The following is a 26524-nucleotide window of genomic DNA, read 5'->3' as shown; positions in this document are numbered from 1 at the left end:
GCCCACATACCCTGAGCTCTCCATGTCCTCATTCTCCATGGAAAGCCCATGCTTTTAGCAGCCACCCGTTCCCCAGCTTGGTGGAGGAATTCCAGGGTGAAAGCGTGTAGCTTGTAACACACATCCTCTACTAGCCCTGAGTCAGCCAACGCAAGCTCATATCTGCCTGCCATGGACTGGGGAAATAGGATGTCCCTTTGTGTCCCTCATCCACAAAAAGTAGAATTGGATGAGGTTTTTTGGCCAGAAGGACTAGGTCTAATGTCACCAGTTATCTCATATTTGCTTCTTCCCAGCAAAAAAGCACAAGCTCAGAATCCACCCGAGGGTGGAGACAGCCTGGACAGGCTTCTCCTTGGGAAGTTTTCCATCCTTTGCACGTGGCAAATGGCAAAGAGTAGATTGCCTGACTCTGTTCACCCTCTTCTTCCCTCCCCATGTCCTTCCTTGTCAGCAAACTTTGAAGATGTCCAGTCTCCATCAGATCAAGGAAGAAAGCACTCTGCTGGGATTGTTCACACCGTTTCATCCCATAGCTCAGTCATTCCCTTCTCCATTTGTGATGAAAGCCAGTCCAACAAGGTGGACTCTAAATCTGAATGTGGAGAAGAGGAAGGTGTTGAGAAAAGACAGGGAACAGGTAATAACCCTAAGCTCTTCACCTCTTTTATGTCCATTGTGGCAAAAGGGCCTCAGTGGAGGACTTCAGTGTCACCGCCATCACTTCACTGCAGCCTGGTGCCATCTTCACTCCTGTAGGCCCTGAATCTGCTCTTGCATATGAAGTCTGTAGGATCCTGAGAAGAGTTTAGGGCAGGGACAAGTGAGAGGCCAGGGAGGTTTCCCCCAGTTTTGCCAAATGAGCACCTTTGCCCCTAGGAGCTGCTGGGATCAGGATGATGCTGTTCTCTTTCCTAGGCAGGGCAGCACGCTCTCTGTCCTCGGTGGCACTGCAAGCTGAGATGGTTTTTGGTGACCTCCTAAGCTCTTTGCAAATGCTGTTATGGTGAATTCAGAGCTGCAGGTCCTGGTATAATATTCCTAAAGCATCCAGCTTTTGGATAATCGCTTGATCCCCAAATGGAGCCCCTCCCTTGGGACTGTGTAAAATGCCTAGTTCTGCCTGTCCCCGCCTTACTCAGCAGGACCTGAGACCAAACTCCCATGAGGACTATGTTGACAGTTCATGGAAGGAGATTTGGCCTAGTCCTTTTAGGTATTGCTAGATGCTCGTTCTTTTGTCTTTGTCACCTCATTTAGTATACTCTGAATAGGCACCTTCACCAGCATTTAGGGCAGACCCTGATCTGCACAAGCCTAGAGGAGAGCCATGGTGAGACCGCAGGTGCGATGTTGGTTTCAGCAGAGTCTCCTCTCCCAGGATGTGAGGGGATGGGGAGGATGATCAGGATCACAGGTAGGCAGGAGGCTGACTTTTCTACCTGGTTCTTCACAGCAGAGCATCAGCAAAGCACCACCAGCAGCAAGGAGGCCACAGGAGAACTGGACGACAGCCCTGTCTATAGGGCCATCGCCCGCCACCTTGGCACCGACATCTCTGCAGAAGGGCGCGCAGCCCGAAACCGCAGAGGGATCGTCGTCATCGTCCATGGGGCACCCCTGACAGGTATGGGAACTGTAGCCCTTGGCTGCAAGAAGGGGGGGAAGCAGGAGAGACATATCCTGGTGGACCATGGTGCTTGGTTGTCCAGTTGAAGTGAAGCAAGGTAAGCCACAACTCTGCTGGCACATGAAACGGTCCCATGCCTTTGCCTAGCTAGTGCAAGTGGTGTGGCTCATCTTGTGTCCGTACAGCTAGGCTCTCGTTTCCCCAAACAACGTGGCTGCATCCCCGTTGCTTTGTGGGACCACATTGCCTAGTGTCCACGTTGCCTCCTGGGAGCAGTCCCTAGCCCATACTGACCGCCAGCTGTGCCCAGATGTTGCCTGAGTCAGCACTGACCAGCCCAGGCTAGCGAATGGTCTGAGTGGTGGTGGGACAGGGCTCAAAATAATGTCCTGGCCCAGGGCTGAGGTCACCACAAGGGACAAAGACCTCAGCTGAACATGAGGTGGAGACGATCCACCTGGCTCTAGAGTTCAACACTTGTAAACATGCTCAAGCTGCCTCCCTCATGCCCCCTCCCCTGAAGGGGCACTTGCTCTCCCACCGTCCTTGAGACTTTGAAATCCTGTTTGGGGGCTTTCCAGAGCCCTGAAAATGCCTCACGTGCAAGTGTAACCAAGCAGTCTTCCTCTTTCTCAAGGAAAGACAGTGGCAGCGGTTGCCCTGTCCAAATATTACAGTGCTGCCTGCTTGTCTATCGACGCCGTGGTGACAGAAGCCATCTCGGACAGGAGCAGCTCAGCAGGGCTCCGTGCCCGGGAGCTGTGCATCAGGGCTGCCATCGAGCAGAGCCACAAAGAGACAGAGGATGCCGGTAAGGAGAAACGCTGGACCCAGAGCAGCCCTTTAGAAACGCACCATGACCTTCCACTTCTTGCTCCAGAGAAGAAGTCTGACAGCCCTTGGGTCTCTTAGCGAACATGGGTGCAGCGTGTAGAAATGCAAAGCCGTTTCATAAATCATCTTTTTTATTTAAAAAAAAAAAACAAAATCTATTTTAAGGGCTCAGACAGGGGCACTTTTACTGCCCCTGGGCTTCCTGGCACATGTTCCTTTTCCTAGGAGTGGTGAAGCACACCTGTATTTTTCTCAGGGTTTTGTTATATTTCCTCAAAGCTGAATCCAGCTTTCTCCTCATGGCCATCAGGCAGAGCTGCTGCCCACTTTAACTGGGAAAAAGCCCTCTGAAGTGCCTCATTAAGCACTAGACAACTGACTTGGAGTGTGGCTTCACAAACATGAGAGAAAGGGAAGAATAACCTCCCAGAGGAGTTTCAGATGAGAGAGACTCTGCAGATGAGCTCTTTTCTCCAGAGATTTTCCTATATATGCTGTCAGGTCATGCAGCTCGTGCGTGTTGTGGTGTTCTCCATGTGAGACGGGAAACTTTTAGGAAACTTTATTGGGAGTTGGTGCCCCGAGCTCTGCAGGGTGAGGCAAGACCCTGGCTCTGGTGGGAAAGTTTTGCATTGCTCAGCTTTGAACCTGGTTATGTTAGGAGCTGGTGGAAGGAAGAAGGGTTTGGGTCCCAAGTGGGGTTATCACACACAGAGGATTTAGCTCCAGTGGAGATGGATGATGCAGCTGGGGCAGGGCTGCATGTTACAGTCTCCTTGTGAGAACGCAGCATGGGTACACAGTACAGGAACGATGGTCCTGGAGGACAAATCCTTGGTTTGACCTGTAGAAGAGCTACTATGCAAACAGTGTCACCTGCATGCACATTTGTTAGGAGGGAGACAGGGCTGTGCATTAAAAACTCTGGCTTTAAAATTCAGTATCAGATGGTATCTTTTTTCATGTGAATAAGAGAAGCAGGGAAGGAGCTACTTCTGGAGAGCAGTGCTGCTAGTGCCAGGCTGGGGGACAAGTGCTGTGTCTGTACGAGGATGCAGGGCTTCGCCCATTGGGGTGGAAGGTGCCTGCTTGCTCCCTGCAGTGCCCATTGCCAGCCCTGCTGAGCCGTCTGTCCCCTCTGCAGGTCAAAATGCAGATGTGTCCCTCAGCCTGCAGTTCAGTGCTGAGGCCAAGCACAGCCCAGATGTGAGCCAGTCCAGCTCTGGGGACAAAGTCAGCCTGCAGTCCGTCAGTTCCCGAGGCCGGGCGAGCACCACAGCAGGCAAGAGGAAGATGGATGCCCATGCGTCCCAATCCCAGAAACAGCATGTAACAGACCCGACAGGCTCCCAGGTGAACCATGATCTGCGCTGGTTAATGTCTGGGACCTTTCTGTTGCCTTTGAGAAGTGAAGGGGCTGCTTACAGTGGAGACTCCATGTCACCCAGAGCCTGGTGCAGGGTTATATAGTGCAGAGAGCCAGCTGGGCAGGCTGGGCATGGGTCGGGGTGGGAGTGAAACCCTGTGCTCTGGCAGAAAAACTCTACTGGGTCTTAACAGTTTGTTGGCAAAGTGCAGCCCTGAGTAACATGGCCGCAGGTGGTGGGCAAAGCTGTTAGGGTGTTGTGCTGGAGGCTTGGAAGCTTGAGTCTCTGCTGGCCAAGGGATATGCTCTCCAAGGTTGTCCCCTGGAGGTGCTGGCCTGCAGTTTTGTTCTAGTCTCCTGCTAGTAAGAAATCCCAGCTCCAAGCCCAGCAATTGGAATTGTTCAGGGATTTTTCCAAGTGGTTTATTTTTCTTGTGGTGTTCAACATTGCAGGGCTCATCCAGTTCTCATCTCCCCTCTCCCCTTCCCTGCCTTCCTGCACAGCAATGGCTGAGTGTCAGTGGCAGCACAGCAGGAGAGCTGGGCTTTATGAGCTGCGTGCTGCCTGAGGACTTGCTGGTGGCCATCCTCTCTGAAAGGCTGCAGGTACGCGGGTGGAGGCAAATTATATGTTCCTGCTACGGAGAGACAGGCATGAGGTACAATGCAGAGAGGATGAGGTCTATACCTGCTGTCGGAGGAGTCCTGGGCTGTGTGCAGGGATCCTTGGGTGAAGCTGCAGATTGCATAAGTTGGTAGAGCACAGGGAAAGATCAGAGCTTGTCTGAGCTGATGCATGTGGAACAATGATGGCTGGTGTCCTTTGACGTGTTGGTTTACTGACTAGCTGAGAGCCCAATGCATGTGCTGACTTTTTCTTCCTTTTTGACTTTATTCACAGTTGAGTGACTGCTACCAGGGAGTGGTGTTTGATGGCCTGGAGACGCTCTTTGCACACAACACGGCGTCTGCTCTCCTCTGCCTGCTCAAAGCTGTCAGAAATCGGCCTTATATCTATTTTGTGAACCTGTTCCAGGATTATGCTTCTTTGAAAGCCAGGGAGACAGCCACAAAAGAACAGGAAGGTGAGACTCTTCATCTCCATACCTCTCAAATCTTCTCTCTCAAGCCCTCAGCCTTATCCGTGTGTATCTAGGTTACCAGCAGAGCTTGTAAGAAATGTTTTTATTAATCCTTCCACCTTCTGCCTTGGTGTAGCCAGCACTCAGCTCACAGTTGCTTAAAATACAGCAGAGCTGAGGCTGTAAGACTTACCTGAGTCTCTAACATTAAAGCTTGGGCATAAGTGAAAGCTGCTGCAGCTCAATAACTAACCACTGGCCAGCTGTCTGCAATGCTGGTGCATGTGGGCCAGGCAAAGCATGGGAACTCGCTGACCGGTGATAGTTTGGGGGATGATCTGAATTTTGGAGCAGGGATATGAGCTGCCCAGTATCTCCTGGCAGGATGATGGGCTGGGTCGGGTCAGAGCTGTGCATCCTCACAGCTCACCCAGAATAGCAAGCTCTGCTTGCAGTTACTACTGGTTTCTCCTCTGGTCTGTGCTGAAGGACGGGAGCAGGAAGAAGCTGCCAGGAGGGAAAAAGCACGTCTCTGGGAGATGGACGAGGACGAGTATGATGCACTCACTGAGGAGCAGAAAACTCAGTTTAATAACAATATACGAGAAGTCCAGCATGAGAGGAAGAAGAGGTCTGTAGCCTTCTGTGGATAACTTCCCAGTATAGTGTCCCTGAAGTGTTTCCCTGCTCCAGAGACCTTGCTTGAGCTCAGAGGGGTTACAAAGCAAAGGCCAAAAGTGTCTTTTCCAAGTGGCACAAGGATGGTCAGTTCCACCTCCCTGGTTCCCAACAGAGAAAGGACCTTTCTCCAGTGAGATGAGAACATCTTCTCTCCATTTTAGCAGTGAGCCCTCCAGCTTAGATGCTGGCTTCAGGGAGCTGGGCTTTGTGCTTGCCTTGCTGCTGCACTTTTAAGTGTTTCTAAGTTAATTATGTTGATTCTCATGTTATTCATCCCCTTCCTTCACCAAACCAGAGGGGCTGTGGTATGGGTTGGTGTGAGGCACAGCTGTGCTGGCTTGGTTTGGATCCCAGTCCTGCTGTAGGTGAAGTCCTTGCCATGCTGATCTCTCAGGTTTTCCCTTGCTGAGTGACACCAGCCATAAAAGCTGGTGTTTCTTAAGCTCACTTTCAGCTGCAGCAGCAGGTGAGCCTGGGAGAAGCTCTGATCCAGCAAAGCAGCCTTGTTCAGGAGGATGCATAGGACAAGTGTAAGCCTGTATTAATCCCAGCCTGAAACTCAGGGAGGGACTTGCTTAAAGTGAGCATGTGTTTCAGCAATTCTTTCAGACCCAGCTGAAGTTTGGTTACCTGGGAGGAGATCACTAGGGCTGCTTCAAATTAGGATTTCCAGGACAGGCAGCACAAGTTTCCCATGGTCACAGCTGGGTTCCAGCAGGAAACCTGGTTGTTCAGAGCCTGTTTTGCAGGAGGGCAGTTATTGCAGCCTTTGCTTTCTGATTGATGTGATTGTATCCCGCTAAGGGAGTGGGCTATGCCCAGGGAGAATGGCTGGAAAAGCCAAGTAAGTACTGGTGTGGGGATAAGTAGGTGTTAGTGATTTGTGAGCTGGTTTACACTGGGAAATCAAGAGAGGGCTTCAGGCAGCAGTGCGGAGTGATGGTGCATTGGTCTTCAGCACTGTGCTGGAGGTGTCCAGATAAACCTTATTGGGGAATTTGCACAACTGAGACCTTATGACAGCAAGGCTTAGCTTTGGCTGGCTCTGGAGGTCTTCTCCCACCCTTCCTCACTTTGCATGTTCCCTGCCTCTCCAGGCGCAGGGAAGCCCATGGAGATGGTCTAATGGTTCTGCCTGGCCTCAGGGTCAATGACTGAAATGCAGGACCAGCTGGGATTGCAGTGAGCAGATTTCTGGTGGTGACTCTCAGGGATGTTTTCTGTCTGACTTGCTGAAGGGAGATGGAGCAGCTGGCTCGAGAGCTTGAGGAAAAGCACCAGCGGGAGCTAGAACGCTTGAAGGAGGAAGAAGAGCTGAAGAAGAAGTCTAAGCGGGGGAAGAGAGAGCCTGGAAAAGACAAAGATAATGCTTTGGGGAAGAAAAGCCAGCCTGGAGTCAGGCAGGTGGGTGGTTGTGTTTATAGAGATGAGTAAAAGCCCTGGGGACCTTCCCGCTGAGCTGTACCATTCCCCGAGAAGCCGGCAGCCACATGCAGTGCTGGGCAACCTGGTCATAAATAACACATGGGGCTGTGCTGGGAAACAACAGCCGGTGTTTGATCATGCTGCTGCTTCACTGGGGGTGTTTTCCTATGGGTTTGTTGGTAGAGCTCCTCTTCTAGGATCATGCTGTCTTTGAATCATCGCTTCATGTAACTCCATACATTCACTGTGAAGCCCTAGATAGTTTTAGTCCAGCATTTTTCCCGACTCTGCATGTGACTTACACCGCTGAGCCATGATCTATCAGGGATATGGTATCTTTTCCTACATGTCTGGCAGGAGATACCACGAAGCCTTAGGTATTCATTGACAGCCAGACTTCCCAAAGTGTCAGCCAGTCACAGGGATGCTCAGCACACCAGAAACAAGCCTAGAGGACTGCACAGGAGTAAGGATGTGTCTTCAGTTCCCTGCTTGGCCTGGGGAAGCTGTTCTGTTTCTCAGCTGATTTGCAGGACTCCTCATCAGTCTGATACTGGAGAGTGTGGTTTCAGTTGAGCTAAGCTGGGTACCAGCTGTGTTCTGAACTGGGATTTGTCGAGCACCTAGCACGGGTCTCGGACGAGGCTTGGGGTGTTATTATAAAGATCATCACTGTCCTAGAGTATTTGAGTCAGTGCTTTGAAATGCTCACTGCTTTTTCCTGCTTCTCCTGCCCAGAACATGAACACATCCACCAGCAACACCAAAGCATCTACCACCAACCAGTCAGATGTCACCGAGGGGGCAGACAAGAAGGGATCTGTAAGGGAGCAGCACCCAGACTCTGTTGCAGGTGACAAGGAAGATAAGAAAAAGCAGACCGTAGTTCCCCTGGTGGATGCCTGCTCGGCAGTGGTTATGCAACCCTCAGATCCAGAACAGGGGGAAACCAAAAACGAGACCCAGAGTGACAGCGAGAAGAACTTGGCCCTGAGATTTAAGATCTACGAAGCATCACAGAAAGATATCACGCAGATTTTGTCATCATGGGACAGGGTTCAGGGTATCCTGCTGTCCCCTCTGAACCAAGAGGAGGTGCGGCACCAAGCAGAAGACCAGCGCCAGCATTTATCTAGCCGCAAGAGCCGGAAGGACAGAGAGAAAGAGCGCCTGGAGAAGGAGCGCCTGGAAAAACTGAAGGCTCTTGAGGACTCCAGGTTATCTTGGCTGGAAGGGGAAGGCGCAGAAGGATCAGCCAGAGGTCAGGATGTTGGAGTGCCCTGCTTGGACATCCAGGTGCTGAGCTCAGAAGATGTGACTAGGAAGATCCTGGAGAGTGGCAAGCTGCCAGCAGCAGAGCAGGTAAAAGCCCTGCAAGGCTCAGATGCTGAGCCTGCCATGGTCTGGGCCCTGGTGCACTGTGTCCCACCAAGTGACAACAGCACCGAGCCTTGTCCAGGCCACTTGATGATGTTCCACGATGGCTTCACAGCAGCCATGTGGCTGGAGAGGTTCTCACTGTTCCTCAGGTGGAAAGAGGGAGTGCTCTCTGTTCAAACATCCTGTCTGTTCAGAGAGCTTCCCAGTCTGGAAATCATTAACAATGGTCCCAGGGCAGAGCAGCTTATGGTCATTGTTTCCTTCAGCTGAGTTGCTCAGAGGAGAGATTTCTCTTTAGATTCCCCTTGTAGGTCCTGGCACTGCTCTGGAGCCTGCCCACCCCACTGGGCATAGAAAAGCACTGTACTCCATATAAATAAAAAAAAAAACCATTGCCCAAAGCTCAGTGCCTTTAAGGAATTGTGAGGATGAAGGTGATGGGAATATAAACAGAGTTTTCTCTTATGCTTTAGATCCTGGATGAGCTGGGACTGGGTCCATCAGGGCCTCCCATTCCCCCTACTGCTTTCTACTCTGTGATCCGTTACCCAGAGAAGCGTATGGCCCCTGCAGCAGGAGAAGCCCTCAAGCACTTCATCTTTGTTGTGCCAGAAGGTGCCACTGCAGAAGAAGAAAAGAAGGATACTGAAAGTCTCATGGATGCCCCTGTTGTGCCCACAGTGAAGGTGCCAGGGCAGGGGCCAGGCTGGATGGGGGCATGGGGGGCAGATGGAATGGAAAAGGGTCTCTGTGGAAGGGCAGTGAAGGCATGACGGGGCCCCATGTCTGTGGGCATCCCTTTTGTCTGTCCAAAAGAGACAGTTCTGCTTGAAACATAGGGCAGTTCTGTAAGGCGAGAAAGAAAAAAAAAAAAATCACCTAAACCCCTCAACTTCGCTTGAGGAGAGGGTCCTGGGTGGGGAGGGGAGGGGTCCTGGGCAAGAAGAGATGTTGTAGACAAAACAAAGTCCAATAAGAAGACCAAGTCTGTGGGCAGATGTGGTTGGTTATTTATTCTCTTTCCTGTTTGTAACAAACATGCAGCTTTCTTTCCAGGATGGATATGTCTGGTCTGGAGGGCAGGTCTCACCTCTCTCTCCCTTTTCTCTCTTCCCCTTGGTGTGAAGACACCAGAGGAGCAGATCACCCCAACCAGGAGCCGGTCGAGGAAGGAGAAAGCTGCGGGCAGCCGGGAGGCTGCGAGGGAGAAGCGGAGCTCTGGCCGGGGCAGGAGAGGTCTCCAGGGACCGGGCACAGGAGCACCCACACGTTCCCCTGAGGTGCACCAAAGCGGCATGGACACGGTCCCATCCCCGGAGAGATTGGTCAGGTGAGCAGTGAGGGAGGAGGCAATCCCTCTACTTCACAGCCATCTTGCCAAACAAGGTCCATCGTCCCCAGCTCCACAGCTACTCTCTGCCAGTGCCTCCATGGGATTGCAAGTCCATGATCCTCCTCCTTGTCTCATTTGCTCGTTAGCAATGTCTGAAGTCTCCTCATTAATTGCCAGGCTGAGCAGCTGCCGGTGGATAGTGCCTGCCCATGGTGAGGTGGAACTGAAGGTCCACTTCAGCTCCACAGTGCTGGGCCAGTTTGATCAGACACTGCATTTTGAGATCATGGGGACAAACCGACTGTACCAGCTGCACTGCAGGGGCACCTGCCTGTATCCCACCATCAGCCAGGACCCACGGTAAGGCTGGCCCGTGGCAGCTTCCCACAGTGCTCCCCCCTGAACTCAGAACCAGGGCTGCCCCTTGTACCCCAGTGACCTTCTGCCTTGGGCAGAGCGTGCTGCCTGATCAGCTCAGCATCTTCCCATGCTTGGAGCTGGGAACCAGTAGTGGTACCTCAGCCACCAATAAGGGTTATGGCTTTCTGACTAGGTTTTCTATTTAGAGCATCTCGCAGCTCCTCATTCCCCATTTTCTTTGCCCAGGCTGGTGTTTCCTCACTGGAGGAGGAGCAAGGCAGATGATGACATCATCTTCAAGCAGTATGTCATGAACACGGGTGTATTCCACTTTGGACCACTGCTGTGTGGGAAGTCAAGAGAATGGTACGTGCTCCACACCCCGAGTGAGCATCCTGATGCGCTGCCTGTGTGGTGTGAGATGTTGGGATGGGATCTTCAGGGCTTTGTTCTCTCATGGACATGCTTGGAGACACGCTGTCCCAGTGGCACAACTCAGAGCAGGCCCAGGCAGAGACCTCGGAGATACATGGGGTTGAAGGACCACGGATGTGTGAACTTGAGCAGATAACAGGCATGTGAGTCTTGGAGGAGCTGGGGACCTGATCTTCTTACCTGATGGGTGCCTTGGTGGCCAGAGCCATGGGCTGCTTCCAGCCTGAAGGTGACTTGGGGCAACTTGTGTCCCCCCTCCACATCTCAGCTTCCCCACCTATGAAATGAACTTTATGGTGCTTTTTTAAAGTGCTTTTTGTTCTGTGGGTAGACTGAACGAGCAATTATTCTGCTGGTGGTTTTGTAAACCATTCATTAATCTGTATTGTTAGTAAGACTTTATGAATTGACGTGCCAATATGCGTGTGGGGGGGTGGAACCTGCAGAGGAATGAAAATGGGAATTACATTTTCCTGATCCTCACTGCTGGATAAAGCCTCACTAAAAAAGTTGTCATTTTAGCTGCTGGCAAATTTCTATTTTTAACATTGCTCTTTTTTTTTAATATTAGAGATGGAGTTCTTGTCTTCACGGGAGCTCTGGAGAGCTAGTGGTATTTTGACAACTGAAGGAAATTAAATCAAAACAGTTTAAAAAACAAAAGAGGATCTTTAGCCAGGCTGATGAACAGTCTTGGGTTTCTCTTTGCTTTTTTAAGCCCAGTAACTCCAAATTCTGTTCCACACCTGAGAGAAGGGACATTTGTTTAATTTGGCATTCCTCTTGGGAATGAATCCTTCCTATTTCCTTCCCTCAGACTTTGAGCTAACCCATGAAATACAAGGCAGTCTGATGACTTCTTTGAAAGAGATAAGCTAAACTATTTTTAAAACTTCTTTTGAAAAGCATTTCTTTATACTCTACAGGGAAGGGTATAACAAAGAAGGGGGAAGAACCCATGTGCCTGCCATACTCTTCTTTTTCCAGGAGCCTTTGAATGTGTATTTTGTAAAATGCTTTTTAAATGGCCTGTGCATCATCATGCTTCTGGGATGGAGGCACTGAGTATAGGGGTGGACATCAAAATAACGCAAGGATGAACGCACATACCATGTGATGTGCCCCTGAAAGTGATCCTTTTTCTTAGCTTGCTTGTTAGACCATGGTCTTCCAGTGCAGCCTCTCGCTGCCAGGACACAGTGCTTTCCTCGATGCATGATAAAGGCAACTGTCTCCTCTGCAGCCTTTTCTCCTTTTGTGGGCAGGTACAAGGCACTGCACTATCCCAGCAACTGCGAGAAGATAACCATCCTCAACGTCACCCCCTTGGAAACAGAGGTGCGTTTCTTCTTTGAGCGCGATCTCAAAGCAGACACGTTCCTTTTAGACCCTCCCAGCATGAGGCTGAAACCCCACGAGAAAAAGGTAGGAGACAGGCTGGTAGGGCAGGCACTGGTAGAGGTTCCCAGGAGCTGTTCCTCCTCTGCACTGAATGCTCTTCTGTATTTCTTTCTGTGGGGATGGGGCTAGGAGCTGAGCATTTGGGCATACCCCACTTCAGCTGGCCTCATGGAAGACAACCTCATCTGCTGCATTAAGGAGAACCCAGAGCCAGTGGTCTTCCGCCTGTGTTGCCAGGGGGTTCAGGTGGAGCTGGGGGTCAGCCCCAAGCAGGTGCATTTCAACAAGCTGCTTCTGCACAGGTCAGTCATACCCCAGCCGCTCTGCTGGGGACGAGAGCTGTCAGTGAGCTCCCCTTCAGCTTCTCTTGCTGGCTGTGTAGCCACTCACATTGCAGGCTGGGCTAACATCTCCTTCACCAAGCAGTTCCCAGCCTCTTGCTCACCATTTTTTCCTGTCTTGGCTGCACCATGGCAGCCACAAGCTCTGTAGCTTCCCAGCAATGCCATGCAATGGGCATCCTGATGTATTTGTATCTTGTCTGCTGGTTCAGAGAGCAGTCCAGTTGCTCCTCCTTATCTCTCTTCTGCTGGATACGCTTTTAGCATCCAGGTCTCCCCCAGGACCTCACCTCTGAGACTTGTGACAAAGAGGAAGCATTTAACTGTGGCTTCAGAAGCGTGGATAGGGCTGCTCCAAGTTGCGTTCAATTGCAAGGCCATCGTGACAGTCAAGCAGCCAGTGCTGAGTGTCTTCCTGTCTCTGCAGGAGGGACAGCAAGACCCTGGTCCTGCGAAACTGCACCCTACTGCCCGTGGCTTGGCGGCTCAGTGGGCTGGAAAACCTTGGCGAGGACTTCTCCGTGTCACAAGATGAGGGCATCGTTGGTCCCCGCACAGAGTTTGGCGTGTATCTACACTTCAAGGCCACAAAGGCTCTCAGCATTAAGAAGACAATCCGACTGGAGGTGAGGGGGACTGCCCTCCCTGGTAGAGCAGGACAGAGTGATCAGCCCTGTGCTCTTAGGGATGGAGACTGTGCTTGAAGGGTGCCCTGCAACGAGGGCAAAAGGATGAGCCTTCATGAGATTCCTTTCTGCCTGCATTGCCAGGGGGCCAGGCCCTTAGCAGCAAGCGACTCTCACTGAAGGATCATGTTTTGGAAATTAAGTGACTACTAGGGGGCTCTTGTAGCTGAGCTTCACGGGGCAAGTATGCTGTGGAGTCAGGAAGAGATGCACCTGCTGGAAACAAGGGTGCTATGACCTCAACTTCTGCTGCCTCAAACTGGCTTCACCAGACCACATGGTGCGTCCCTGAGCATCCACATCACCACAGATAACCAGGCGCTACATCCTGAGCCCATACTACAACCTCCTTGCTGCTGCGCAGGGTTGAATGCTGCTGTTTGCTTGTCCAGACCACAGCGTGCTCCCTGCACCCACCCTGGAGTTTGTCTGGGGCTCTTAGCATAGAGCAACAAACTCTTGCCCTGGCATTTTGTTCCCCGTGGTTTAGGGGCTGCATTTCAGTGAGGATGCTGAGTGATTGAAGGAGAGAGGGTTGCTTGTCAGTGCCGCCTGCTCTGGGACACTTCACATTTTCTTCTGGTGGTTTTTATATTGCTGTGCCTCCCAGGGTGCTTTAGCAGCAGCTGTAGGAGTGCAGAGTTGGGCTGACACGGTTTCTTACTGTAGCAGACTCCTGCTGGGTCAGCCTGTGAGATGAACAAGTTAAGAAAGCTTGGGAGCCCGCAAATGCTTGTCAAGCAGGGGAGGCCATGGTGGAAGCAGCTGCCAGATACAAGGACTCATATGTTGTCTACCAAAAGAATTTAGGAGAATGGTCTAAGCAGTGTTTGTTTCTTGCTGCCTCAGGTTTCAGATGCAGAAAACATCCTGGGGATTGTTCAGATTGAAAATATCCAAATCCTTGCAGAGGCCTATGACGTTGCTCTGAGCATCAGCATTTCTAAAGGTCAGTGGATGCCCACAAAACAAAGCGGTCAGGGTGCATTGCATTTCATTGGCAGGTGGGCAACCAAAGCACTTGGGACAGGATGGGATAGCGTGTAAGTATGGCATGGATACGTAAAGCACGTATCCTGCAAGCTGCATGGAGTAAAGCACTGTCAGGGCACAGGCAGCCTTGAGTCTCTCGCCTTTGAACTTTGATGTGTGCAACTTCACATGCAGGTTGATTTGGGGGCTTTGAAACAACAGTGGTGTGAACAAGCAGCTGGCAACTCCTGAAGGCTCAGCACCGCACATGAAGTTGTTGGAGCTGTGCTTTGAAGCAAGGAGATGGAAACTCAACTCCTTAGCTGCTAAACCCTGCAGATATTTTCAGAGTAAGAAGAGAAGGGGCAGCAAAGTAACTAGAGAAAATTTCCAAGAATGGAAACTTGCTGAGAAGGGTTTTGTGCCGCCTGAAAACTCCAAATATGTATCTTGTCGCTTGGTGTGGTCTGCAACGGCTCACAAATGTTGACCATTTCTTACCTCGCTCTGCGGGTTTTCTGCAGGTACAGATGGCAGCGTGGATTTTGGAATCCTTAAGGTCCTGGATGATGCAAAGCAAGTGCTGACTCTGAAGAACAAAGGGAAGTATGAGATTGCATACAGGTGGGTCCAGCTGCCTGGTCTGTGAATGCATGGTGCCAGCATCTGCCCAGGCCTGCGTTCTCCTTCTGTCCATGGCTAGAATGTGTTCCCATGCTGGCTGCCTCATGGTCTGGGTAAATAGAAAACCTGGGCTCTCTAATAAAAAAATACTTTAATAGAGAATCCAGCCACACACCAGCAGTTCTTCACAGCTCAGCAGGAACCAGAAGGAGAGACCCTGAAATTTAAGCCGCTCACTGCTGAGATTCATTGCCTTCCTTTGAGGGTCAGCTCACTTCTCTTTGAGACTCTTTAAAGGAGGGAATGAAAAAAATTCAGTGTTGAGGTTAACCTGCAACACTTGTGATTGCCCTCTGTGTCAAGATCTGGGGTTCCCCAAGCAGAGATGGACGCTTTCCCTTTTATATTTTTTTATGGTCCTACGCAAAGTCCCAGCTGTACTGGTGGCACCTGTACTTTTAACTGCAGAGATCTTTGTTCCTTCCCTTTCTCCCCAGTTTCAAGCTGGAATCCACAGATGCCAACATACCCGACTTGGCATCCCACTTCACTATCCAGCCGCAGAAGGGCATGCTGACTGTCTCTGAGCGCCCTATGCAGGTCCAGCTGTTCTTCCATCCCAAGATGGAAATTAATATTGAGGACAAACCCATCCTGCGCTGCCAGGTGAGCTGCCTGGGCTGGGTGGTGTTAGCACACCATGTCTTGGGAGCGTAAGCAGGACATGTCTTCTGGAAGAAAGGCTTTAGCTGGGGAATCCTCTCTCATACGTATACAGCAAGGTCTTTCAGAAATCATTTGTGGCGCTTCCAAAGCAGAGCTGAAAATCTGGCTCTGGAGGAGGCATTTAAATAGGGACAGTGAGCTGATGGGGACTTTGGGTGGGGTCAGGGGACAGAGATAGACTGGCCTCTGCTCTGTTTACCAACCATTCCTCTGGTTGCAGGTGATTGAGCCCAGCATCTGCGAAGGAGGCGAGACCATTGCCATCATCCCAGTGAGGGTGTCAGCAAAAGCTGTATTCAGCAAATACAGCATTTATCCTGCCTCGCTCATCAACTTTGGTGCCATGATGAATGGCACCAGGAAGACTCGCACCTTCACACTGGAGAACAAAGGCATCCTTGACTTTAAATTCCTCATCTACAGAGCAGACCAGGATGCACCTGTGTTGCCAAGAAAAAGGTGAGAGAAGACCTGCACCACCCTTCCTGCCTGAGGAGGCACCACAGCATGGCTGGTGTGTGACAGACAGCCAGGACACTGCGGTTACTGTCCTTCTGTGTCATTGGCTTGTGAACAGGGAGCAGAAGAATGCCTCATTGTCCCCACGTGTAGGGCAAAGCTGGTGATATAGCTGATCTATCTGTAAGCTACAGCAATAGCTGGTGCAGGCAGCCCTCTGGGGGCAGGAGAACTTTCCTCCATGGGAAGGAAGGCCGGCTCTGGCCTCAGAGAAAGGCAAAGGGGAGCTCAGCGTGATGGGTGTTTCTGCTTTCTCCTCTCAGTGCACATCAAATGAAATCTGCCGGGTCCCATGAGAGTGAAAACTTAAGCAAAATGACTCCCTCGGTCAAGCAAAGCAAGCACTCGCTGCAAAAGGACACAAACCCCTTCATGCAGGTGGGTGGCTCCTGCTCCCCAGTACATGCCACTGCAGGTGGTGTGGGAGGATGCTTCTGTGCCCAGGCTGGGGGCTCATCACCACGGGATGGGAAATGGTCTGCATGATGGAGGTTCATCACCTCCCAGCCACAAGCAGGGGCAGGAGCTGCTCAGTCCCACTGACAGTCCCATGGTCTGGCTCAGACCTGGAGTTGTGGGCTCAAGAGAGGGGAGCAGGTCCTGTGTTTGGTAGATGCTAGCCAAAATAGGTCTATGCAGAATATCCCTATTTGAACTCCCAGTCCATAGATATCAGATGACCTTGCTTTTTCTTCTTCTCAGTCCCCTCTCTCCTCTCCCATTGTTTCTCACAGTTATTCCTGCTCTTCTGTTTTAGCCCTGGAGGTTGAAGGATGCTAGCTATCACCTTCACCCTTTACACCCAAACTCCTTTCTCTGTGCCACTCAGGACAGGCCTATAGCTCCTCCTAGCTTCTTCATCTCATCCTGGGGCTGCCTTTGGGCCATGGAGTCATCCGTCCCAGCCCTGGGACTAGTGGCTTGGGCCCGGCTAGAGGCCAAGGAGTGGCATACTCCTTGCTGGGGGTGCTCAAGGTAAGGCTGTTAGACATCAGTCTCTCCTGGGACTCTTTCTGCAGGCTCGCTTCACTCTAGGCATGTTCACGGTGTACCCTGGCTTTGGCTCCATCCCTCCTGGAGGCCAGCAGATGATCATAGTGGATTGCTACGCAGAGCTACTAGGGACGTGCAAGGAGCACCTGTCCATCGATATCAGTGACAGAGACCCCAAGGACAATCCCCTTGGCATCCCCTATACCCTGTTTGCTGAGTCCTGCCTCCCAGGTACGCCCTGTCCACGGGTTCCCATGGCCAGACCTGTTTCTGAGCAGCACTTAAACTTACTGCTTGGTTAGAGTGGCACCCATCCTCAGAGGTTTCAGTCGTTTTCAAGTCTGCCAGTGGGGAGAGGCTGGGAGGGATGCATGGAAGGATAAAAGGAAAGCAATACCCTTTAAGACTGAGGGTGACTGAGCTCCATCCTCACAGCCAACTCCCCCACCCAAGGTTGGGTTTTGCAGTGACCTGGGCAGAAAGGGCTTATCAAGCCTTCTGAGAGGCCAACAGGGTCCAGATAAATTCAGCAGGAAGGCTTCTCCACCCTTAGCCCTTCTTCTGGTCTGCTCGCAGCATTTGTGGTTGATGACGTAGAGTCCATCTTTGAAGAGCATCGAATCTGCAGCAACAGCAACCTCTGCCAGATCCTACAGACAGTGCAAGACAAGGGCGTGTTCATCACAGATGAGAATAAGTTTATCTTCACCAATGTTCTGGTTGGGCACCAGGCCACAGCTCGCTTCAAGATCCGCAATGTGGCCAAAGTTCCCTGTGACGTGGTCCTTTCCATCAAACCCATCCCTGGTAAGGTAAGAACAAGAGACCAAAATGGCTGTTGCTCTCTAAAAGCTGTGTGATAGCCTGCTTTGTTCTCCAGATTCACTGCTTCCTCTTGCCCAGACTAGTCCAGCTCAGTGCAGGTCAAACTATAGGGGAGAACAGCAATGCCAGGGTGACAGTTGGATTGAATTCGGCGTGTCTCTCAAGCAAGGTTTTGGCTCACCCCTCTGGGTCTTTGGTGGGAGACCTGTACCCTTCTGAACATCTCTTGGAAGCATGCTCAGCAGGGAGGGGGCGGCTTGGCTTTTACTGGACTGAGGTGCCAGTGCTCAAAGCAGACCATTTTCTCAGGCTCCTTGGTCTCTTCCTTCTCTTTAAACTCCAATTCTAGGTTATTTGCAGAGTTTTCAATGTAGTCCCCACCTCCCATGTATGCTGGCATGGCTGCCTAGTGCTCAAAGCAAGCTTTCGTACTCCTGGGCTTTATGGCAGCTCCCTGTGCGAGGTCATCTTACCCCCTGACGTGGAAGGAGCCTGTCCAGGGAAGCAGAAAGGAAGACATGCTGTCTGGGACTATTCCCCATGATGCATATATGAATAAGACTGCATCATGTTGAAGGGTGTTTCCTCCTAACACCACTCTGTGGGTTCCCCCAAGCTTAACAGCCGCATTAGCGACATTTTCGAGGTGGATCCCGTTCGAATGTGCGTGCCCAGCCGCTCCCACGCCTTTGTTACGGTGACCTTCACTCCGCAAACGATGCAGAACTACCAGTGCACTTTTGAGGCTTCCCTTGATGTCCAGGCAAGGTAACTCGCCCTGTGAAATCTTGGTGGGGCGGGGGGGGACCTTTCTGATAGCTGCCTCTCTTCTGGGAGGACGCAGACCTCTTGGTAACCCTAATGCTTTTGGTAGCCTTAGGTAGAGTACTTCGCATTAGATAATACAGGAGGCAGTAACTACTAGACATAGCAGAGCAGAAAAATAAGGGTCATAGTTTAGCCTATATGAGTGACTATAAGGATGGTGCAACACTAGGTAGCCAACTGGAAGTTACTGAATCAGAAAAAAATGGAGGTGTGCAACAGCTGAGCTGGGGCTTTCCAAGAACAAAGGATTAGATGAAGCGGTTTCTGTGGCAGAAAGTCAGCATACATTATTTCCTTCTTGTTTACGTTAAAATGAGATGATCCTATGTGATTACCTGCAGTATGTTAAGATATTTTATGTTAAAGGAACGATCGGATGCCTTATAAAAGAGGAGCCTGGTTTCTCTGTCCTGGGACCTGTGTTTGGGGCTCTAACCTACTCTTCCCCCGCTCTTTGTCCTGAATTGGGACAAGATAAGTCACCTTTCTGCCCTAATAACCAATTCCTGTTTAAGGGTCCTTGAAATGATCTTTACTGGTGGTGTTACTTATTTACTTCTCCCTTCTTGCTTTTATACTATTTTCATGCTGTGCTTGTGCTTTTTGCATACGTTTCCTATCGCCTCAGCCAGTGAATTTGCCATGTCTCATCTGTTGCCTCATCATTTACCTGCTGTACTGCATGATTCAATTAAATGAAATAATTTTTAACTGTTATCCTGGAAGGCTCTGGCTCTTCAGAGCAGATTCCTCTTGTGAATGGCCCTAACTGGACTGGGAGGAGAGGGATGAGGGGGAGCTGTCTCCTGGGGTTACAGGAGCACCAGCCAGGGAAAACGCAGTGGGTGGCACTCATTTCAGTGCTTCCCAAGTGGGGAATGGGTTAGTGCCAGCCATAACGATTTCTCCTCTGCCTCTCCTGCAGCCCTGCAGCAATTAAAGCACAAAGCCTGACCTTCGATATCAGTGGAGATGGGAATCTGCCTCGGGTGACGGTCCTACGCCCGGTCCTTCACAATAAGAGAGGGAACCCTCTGCTGCTCTTCAAGAAGCTGTTGCTGGGTGATTCAGAAAAACTCCCTCTGGTCCTTCATAACGCTGGTGTCATACCTGTCCAGGTGAGGACCTGCTCAGGGAATGCTCTGGTCTAGAAACAAGTCCTTGTGCCATGGAGGAAAGGTGCCAGAAAACATGGTAGAGATGCACCGCTACTCTATGCATGCAATTGAACACCAAATGAAACCCTTTCCTCATGCTCAGAGCCACTCCATGGCAGGAGAACAATTTCTCTGACTTTCTGGAAGATGCTTTGGCAAACCAGTGGGAAGAGTCTCATTTCTCAGCCAGATCCCTCTAAGAAAATTCCATCAGCCCTTCACATTTCTCTCCGTCTCCTTTGCAACCACTGCTGCGGTCTTCGCTAGTCTCAGAAATTCTTTTTAAGCAAATGACTGACTTCTACTTTCCAGGAAGGGTGTTCCTCTTGGAGATGTGATTTTTTTGACCAGCCTATACTTTTCAGTTAAATGCAAAACAAGAAAGTCAGTGGGGTATTTTTTCCCCGTCTCTCTTCTCATTTTTTGGTTCTCATGTGGGCATGTTTGATGTCCTAGTTACGTTAGATTGTATTTGATCACATTTTACTACATTTTAATTAAACTCAGTGAGCAGAAGGTAATTAAACTACAACTACCTTTAGTACTTTCTGTCCTGTTTGGTTATATTGTAATTATACCCCAATGTCTTCGAACACTTTTTTTTCTGTCTGATTTCACTTAAACCTTGTTCTAAGAGTTGCGTTAGAAGCAGGGAATCATGCTGGGTTCCCCATGCCGAACCAGCAGCAGTACGGTGTCAATCCACCTGCCGTCCTGTACCTACACCAGTGTGGTGTAGGTAGGTTAGGTTCTGTATTCTCTTTTCTCAGTTGATGATAGACCTGTTGGATGAAGGGGGAGTTTTCTTCTTGAAAGCCAGGCCCACCACACACTGCATCTACCATGCTGCGGGCATGGAGGAGGACTCTCCTGGAGAAGGTACATTCATTAACCACAAAGTGTGGTCATCCTCACAGGGAAAATGTGCCCTGCTCTTGGCTTGGCCAAGCAGCAGCCAGATGTTAGACATAGTTTCTTTCCTGAGGTGCTCTGTATCCCTAGTTCTGCACGTGAACTCTTTGCAGGGTTTCCTCCTAGCAAGTTGTACGAAGTTTTTCTGTTCTTTTGGACATGGTGGGTTGAGTTGTGGGGGACTATCACCATTTTAGTGGACCGTCCGAGGTCTTTGCTGCATGTGGGAAGTTACCAGCCTGAATGGAGGCAGCCCTTGAGCCCACAGCCAGCCAACAAAAGCTAAAAGTGCTCTTTGACTCAGCTTTACATATGGCAGGAGCTGGCTGGATGCAGTGTGAGTGAGAGCTGGGCATTAACCTGAGTTTAAGATCCTTAAGCAGTGATATGCATCGTGGTGTCATAGTCTTGTTAACATGGGAGGAGGGCCTGGAACCATTGGTGGGAGAACCTGTGCTTAGAGGCAACTGGGTTTCAACCTCTTATTCCTCTTACACCCCATGGAAATATTTTCTCTGTATGGCCGTATAACTCGTCTGATTTCCATTGCTGTGCAGAGAGGAAGCCTCACGCTGCTTCCCTGGTCCTGCATCATGGGGAATTAGCAGAGTTTGACGTGCTTTTCAAACCCACCCTGGCCCGACGTCTGGAAGGGAAGATCCACTTGTCAGTGGTGGACAACCCATATGAAGAGACCAACATTCAGCTGGTGGGTGAAGGCTACGAAGATGACTTCATACTAGAAAACATCCATGGACTAGTGGCAGACAGCAAGGAGAACACTGAGGGCTATATGGAGGAGGACATAATTGAGGGTAAGAGAGGAGAGTGATTAAGACCGTGTATGATAATTGGTGTCCTCTATATAACCAGGCCTGTGCTACCGCCCACTGGACCTGGTAGTCTGTAAGCATGCCAGCCATGTGCACAGAGGCAGCATGTGCCGTACTGCCTGTCTCTCTGCACTGACGCAGCCATATGTATAGGGATGTGTCAGGGTGTTTCCCTGAAAGTGGTGGGGTGGGGAACTGCATCTCACAGAGGGAGGAAGGCTTGGAGCAAGGAAGAGTTGGACATATATGTGTCTGTGCATGTGAGGGTGGGGGATGGACCTCACTGCACGCTGAGATCTCTTGCTCTCATTCTTAACAGCTGCCAGAGTGGATCACATCCAGTTCGGGGACTGTCACATTGGGACACCCTACACCGTGACCTTCACGATCACCAATCGCAGCAGGGTGGAGGCAATGCGGTTTGAGTGGCTGGCAGGCTCTCCATTTCACTTCTCCCCCCAGGTGAGCTTGGATCGTTCTGCCTTTCCCCGCTGCTCAAGCCCTGCCTGGCAGGTTCCTGGGAGCTAGCAGCGAGTCACCACGCACTGGTGAGAGCCCGTTTCAGTGCCACGTAGGAGATGCAGTCCCTGGCTTTGCTGGGGCAGGGCTGTCAGCCCCACAGAAAAGGTTCTGTGTTATGGGAGATGGCATCTTTTGTTTGTACTTTTCTCTATCAAACCTCAGATAAATACATGGTGAGATGCAGATTCCTAGCACAGCTGCTCACCACATCAATCCTTTTGCTGTCAGTCCTGCCCTTGCTGGTGATTCCAGTTTGGTCTTGGCTCTCTGGTTCTCCATAGGTGGGACATCTCCATGCTGGCTGTGCTAAGGACATCACAGTGACCTTGAAATCAGATGTCGCGGTTGCCTTCAAAATGCACCCTGTGAAGTGCAATGTGGCTAGGATCGCCTTCCAGCGGCCACCAGAGCAGGTTACCGACTGGGACGACCGCCTGCGCACCGTCAAGTGGGTGGATGCCACGAGGGGCCCGGCAGCCACGTGGCCTGTCAAGAAGAAGGTAAGAAGCACAACAGCAAAAGCTGACTGAGCTTCCACAAAAAGAGCTGCCAGCAGCAGCAGACTGCCATCTCTGCTGGCTAGCAGCTCCTACTTTCTCCTGACATTTAATCCATCTGTGAGGGTAAGCAGCAGTGCATTTTTAGGGAAGTGGGTGCGCAGTGACCTGATACGCTCACACGAGATGGGGAAGTCTTTTGACAAGAGGCGTTTAGCCACATGCAAATGATCGGTCTCTGCCAAAAGCGGAAGTGTTGCAGCCTGTCTTGAATGGGAGGTCATGTTTTATGATAATATATTTTATGGTATTAAAATCTCGTTATCTGATTCAGTGCCTTTTCACCAACAAGGAGTTAAATCCACTGTGCTCTCTTTGTTTTGAAGTGGAGAGCAACACTAATGCTCTTCTACGTGTGCCGCTAGCCCATCAGCACATTGTGGATGAGCTCTGAGCTCTGTCTACACTGATACCAGAGATTTTGGTTGTGGTCTCTATATCGTGGGATATCTCATTATGGAGCAGCCCAGGTACTGTATGGCAGTCACGCAGGAGTCCAGAGAAGTATCACCTCCAGAAACTCTTGCTTTTACTATCATTGTTGCCAAACACACTTGTCTTGGGCGATGGTTATTCCCTAGTTTCTGAACCATTGTAAGACCTGTAGACCAAATTTCTTCCCCATCAGAGCATCAGCAGTCAGAGACTTTCCTGGTGAGTTCATTCCTATGCCAAAATGCCTGTCCCCAACCGCCACCAGTGTGGCTGTTGCCCCACACGAGACATGTGGAAAGCACTTTCTCCTGAGACAAGAAGGAAAAGGTGCTTTCTAGGTTTGTTCATTCTTGGGTTTCTCCATCCACAGAGCTCCAGCAGGGGAGCTTAATCCTAATTTAGAGGCCTCCTGAATTTATTGGTGGTCAGGAAAAAGGTCAGACGCTCTACAGGGTTGAAACACAAGGATGGATACACAGTTATAGTCCCCATGGGTGTATTCACAGTTGAGGTGGTGATTGCTTTGATCACTAGGTAGAAACAAATACTGTAGCAGAAGGGTCAAATTTTTTCATCTTTCCAGGGAAATAAATGGGAATGGTTCTTCCTAGCCCCTATAACAAGGCTGATTTTGGAGGCCAAAAGGCTCCCTGCTCAGCCTGGCTTTCTGGGCTCTGCTCAGCAATTCTTCCCTTTCCTGTTTGGAGGTGATTGAGACAGACCCTGAACCAGCTCACACTGTCCTGGAGAAGAGCAGCCGCGAAGTGGAGCTTCGCCTCAGTGCTGTCGTTGACTACGCCGAGTTCAAGCTGGATACGGACATGATTCAGTTCAAGGAGACCTTGCTCTTCCAGACAAGGATGTTCACGTGAGTGCTGGAGGCCAGGCAGGCACCTGTAAGTGGGAGCTGCCTTTGCCCAGGGCTGACCCCACGCCTGCTTCCCCAGAGCCGCACTGTGCTCTGCGGTGGCCTCTGCTTTTCCTTCTACTCATGGTCCTGTGCCAACAAAGGTTACACTGACATATTTATTGCTCAGCCACTGAATAAACCTCTTCTAATTTCTAACAGGCTAATCACTGACTAATCACTAATTGAAGGGGGGTGCTGCTGCCTGCTGAGTCTAAGGTTTCAGCTTCCACTCATAATCTGGCACATCCCAGGGCCTTGGAGTTCTCTCACATGTGGACTTGGGTCCCTTCTAGGGCTTTACATTCAGTCTCACCTGCTGTTCATCCCTTTAAACAAATCATTTATTGTTTCATCCTTAACAAGTCCTGGCTGGGTGCTGGGGCCCATATATCAGCACACAAAGCCAAGCAGGAGATGGTGGCTGCCATTCTGCCAAGATGTGCCAGGAGAGGTTCAATTCTGCTGTGCCTTTCTGCTGAGAACAGCTGTGGTTTTTCTTTCATTGCATGTTGCCTGTCCTCATCTGCTTGAGGACAAGTTTGCAGTCAAAATAATGTCAAACCAAGACATAAAGACCAGACTAAGACCCTTGGATTAAGTCTCCTGGGCACCATGTCTGTCCTTTCCTCTTTAACTTCCAAACTTTGAAATACTTGGCCTTGGGGCAGCCCAGGGCAGCAGTCTAGATGTGGCAGAGTTGCCTGGGGAAGAAGATGCTACTCGGCGGAAAGAAAGGGGTACCAGGAGCCCACCATACAGTGTTACTTTTTCACTCGCTTTGTATTTATTGGATATTTTATTTTTATTCCTTCTTGTTTTTCAGTTTCCAGATGTCCAATACAGGGACTGTGGCCCTGGAATACACCTGGAGGGCAGCTGTGGAGGAGGAAAGGGCAGTGATCCTTACTGGGGAGCTGCTCCCACCCAGTCTGGATGGTAAGGCACCGGCTCTGTGTGGCAACTGGGCATGCCCAGGGTGTTTCAGTTGGCAGATGAGGTCTTGGGGAGAAGACCATGCCACTTCACCCCAAAACATGAATTGTATTTTCATCCTTATCCAGTCATCCACTTTCATCAGCATCTTCCCAGATGCAGCTGGAGACTTTCTCCTTGCCCCCTCTCTGCTTTTCAGACCATCCTATGCTTGCTCTGACACTTGGGCTCTGCATGGAAGCTGAGCCTGGCTCAGCGGAGAGCCACGTAGTGGGTCAGGACTGGAAAGAGGGACATCAGGGCACCTCTTTGAGAAGTGTCTGAGACTGGGTGTAATGGGTTGACCCTGGCTGGACGCCAGGTGCCCACCAAAGCCGTTCTATCACTCCCCATCCTCAACTGGACAGGGGAGAGAAAAATATAACAAAGAGCTTGTGGGTCGAGATAAGGACAGGAGAGATCATTCACCAATTACCGTCACGGGCAAAACAGACTCCGTTTGGGGAAAATTAACTCAATTTAACAAATCAACCAGAGTAAGGTAATGAGAAATAAAACCAAATCTCAGAACACCTTCCCTCCACCCCTCCCTTCTTCCCGGGCACAACTTCACTCCTGGATTTCTCTACCAAACCCCCCCAGCAGCACACGGGGATGGGGTTTACGGTCATCACACGTTATTTTCTGCCGCTTCATCCTCCTCAGGGGGAGGGCTCATCACACTCTTCCCCTGCTCCAGCGTGGGGTCCCACCCACGGGAGACAGTCCTCCACAAACTTCTCCAACGTGGGTCCTTCCCACGGGCTGCAGTTCTTCACGAACTGCTCCAGCATGGGTCCTTTCCACGGTGTGCAGTCCTTCAGGAGCACACTGCTCCAGCGTGGGTCCCCCACGGGGTCACAAGTCCTGCCAGAAAACCTGTTCCGTGGGCTCTTCTCTCCACAGATCCGCAGGTCCTGCCAGGAGCCTGCTCCAGCATGGGGTTTCCAGGGGTCACAGCCTCCTTCAAGAACCCACCTGCTCTGGCGTGGGGTCCTCCCAGGGCTGCAGGTGGAGATCTGCTCCACCGTAGACCTCCATGGGCTTATCAGGAGATGGAGTGAAGAGAGCTGTCAAACCTTGTGTTTCCTAGCACAGGCAACTTGTCTCATAATCAAGATGGGAGACCTCAACCAGAGTCCTTGATGCTCTGAATGTGCTTCTCTCCCTCCCCTGTGGGTCCTGGTGTTGGCTTTTCCCTGGCACAGGGTACACTTGTGCTGAAGCAGGTCTTCTGGGCTGTGCCATTAGCTGTCTGGTTGTTGGTTATGAAAGTCTGACAAAGAGGAAGGAAGGAAAGGGTGTGAAGGACAGAGCAGTGCTGTTCCCCAAAGCCTTCTCTCTACCACAGACAACAAGCAAAATCCAGTTCTGCAGGCCACAGGGGAGCAGGACTTAACACTGTCCTTAATGCTAAGTGCTGAGGCTGGCTGTACTGAGATGTGAAACAGCACCCAGAAATTTTCCCAGATGCTGTAACAGACATCTCTACTGTTAGTTTCTGGGCATGGTTTAGGAATGAACACTGGCCAGAAACCGTTCTGCAGGAAAAGTTTGCATCTAGCTTCTCAGTCCTAGAGATGGAGAGAGTTTAACAGCATGGAGTGAAGCAGCTGGGTTCAGTCCTGTGTCCATTTAATTTGCTAACATAGATATAGCCTTCCTGTCCATCATCTGAGTATTTTTACAGCGTGATGTTCAGTGGTGTGTTTTGATTCAGGCAGTTCTCTGGGTCTCTGCTGGGCTTTTTCACTGTATTTGCTGCCCCCCACCCTGTTCTTCTTC

At 50.7% G+C, this 26524-nt stretch overlaps 1 protein-coding gene across 1 annotated transcript in view; it reads left to right on the top strand.

Moving 5' to 3' along the window:
• Positions 1-26524, top strand: part of HYDIN (HYDIN axonemal central pair apparatus protein) — a 162090-nt gene that overhangs the window by 122055 nt on the left and 13511 nt on the right. The window contains exons 37-67 of the mRNA XM_049804439.1: positions 455-640; positions 1457-1627; positions 2268-2441; positions 3609-3817; positions 4284-4436; positions 4732-4915; positions 5402-5543; positions 6832-6997; positions 7757-8380; positions 8872-9084; positions 9526-9728; positions 9909-10091; positions 10338-10457; positions 11792-11951; positions 12057-12229; positions 12696-12894; positions 13804-13903; positions 14451-14550; positions 15048-15216; positions 15497-15735; positions 16059-16173; positions 16815-17019; positions 17365-17600; positions 18230-18381; positions 19367-19559; positions 20369-20477; positions 21068-21325; positions 21663-21805; positions 22147-22365; positions 23565-23725; positions 24591-24703. Of these exons, the coding sequence (XP_049660396.1) occupies positions 455-640; positions 1457-1627; positions 2268-2441; positions 3609-3817; positions 4284-4436; positions 4732-4915; positions 5402-5543; positions 6832-6997; positions 7757-8380; positions 8872-9084; positions 9526-9728; positions 9909-10091; positions 10338-10457; positions 11792-11951; positions 12057-12229; positions 12696-12894; positions 13804-13903; positions 14451-14550; positions 15048-15216; positions 15497-15735; positions 16059-16173; positions 16815-17019; positions 17365-17600; positions 18230-18381; positions 19367-19559; positions 20369-20477; positions 21068-21325; positions 21663-21805; positions 22147-22365; positions 23565-23725; positions 24591-24703 (5772 nt within the window). The remainder of the gene's footprint in view (positions 1-454; positions 641-1456; positions 1628-2267; positions 2442-3608; positions 3818-4283; positions 4437-4731; positions 4916-5401; positions 5544-6831; positions 6998-7756; positions 8381-8871; positions 9085-9525; positions 9729-9908; positions 10092-10337; positions 10458-11791; positions 11952-12056; positions 12230-12695; positions 12895-13803; positions 13904-14450; positions 14551-15047; positions 15217-15496; positions 15736-16058; positions 16174-16814; positions 17020-17364; positions 17601-18229; positions 18382-19366; positions 19560-20368; positions 20478-21067; positions 21326-21662; positions 21806-22146; positions 22366-23564; positions 23726-24590; positions 24704-26524) is intronic.

Source organism: Accipiter gentilis, chromosome 7 (genome assembly GCF_929443795.1).
Source record: "Accipiter gentilis chromosome 7, bAccGen1.1, whole genome shotgun sequence".
NCBI lineage: Eukaryota > Metazoa > Chordata > Aves > Accipitriformes > Accipitridae > Astur > Astur gentilis.
The sequence above is the reverse complement of the archived record's forward strand: the minus strand, read 5'-3'. Positions and strand labels throughout refer to the sequence as shown.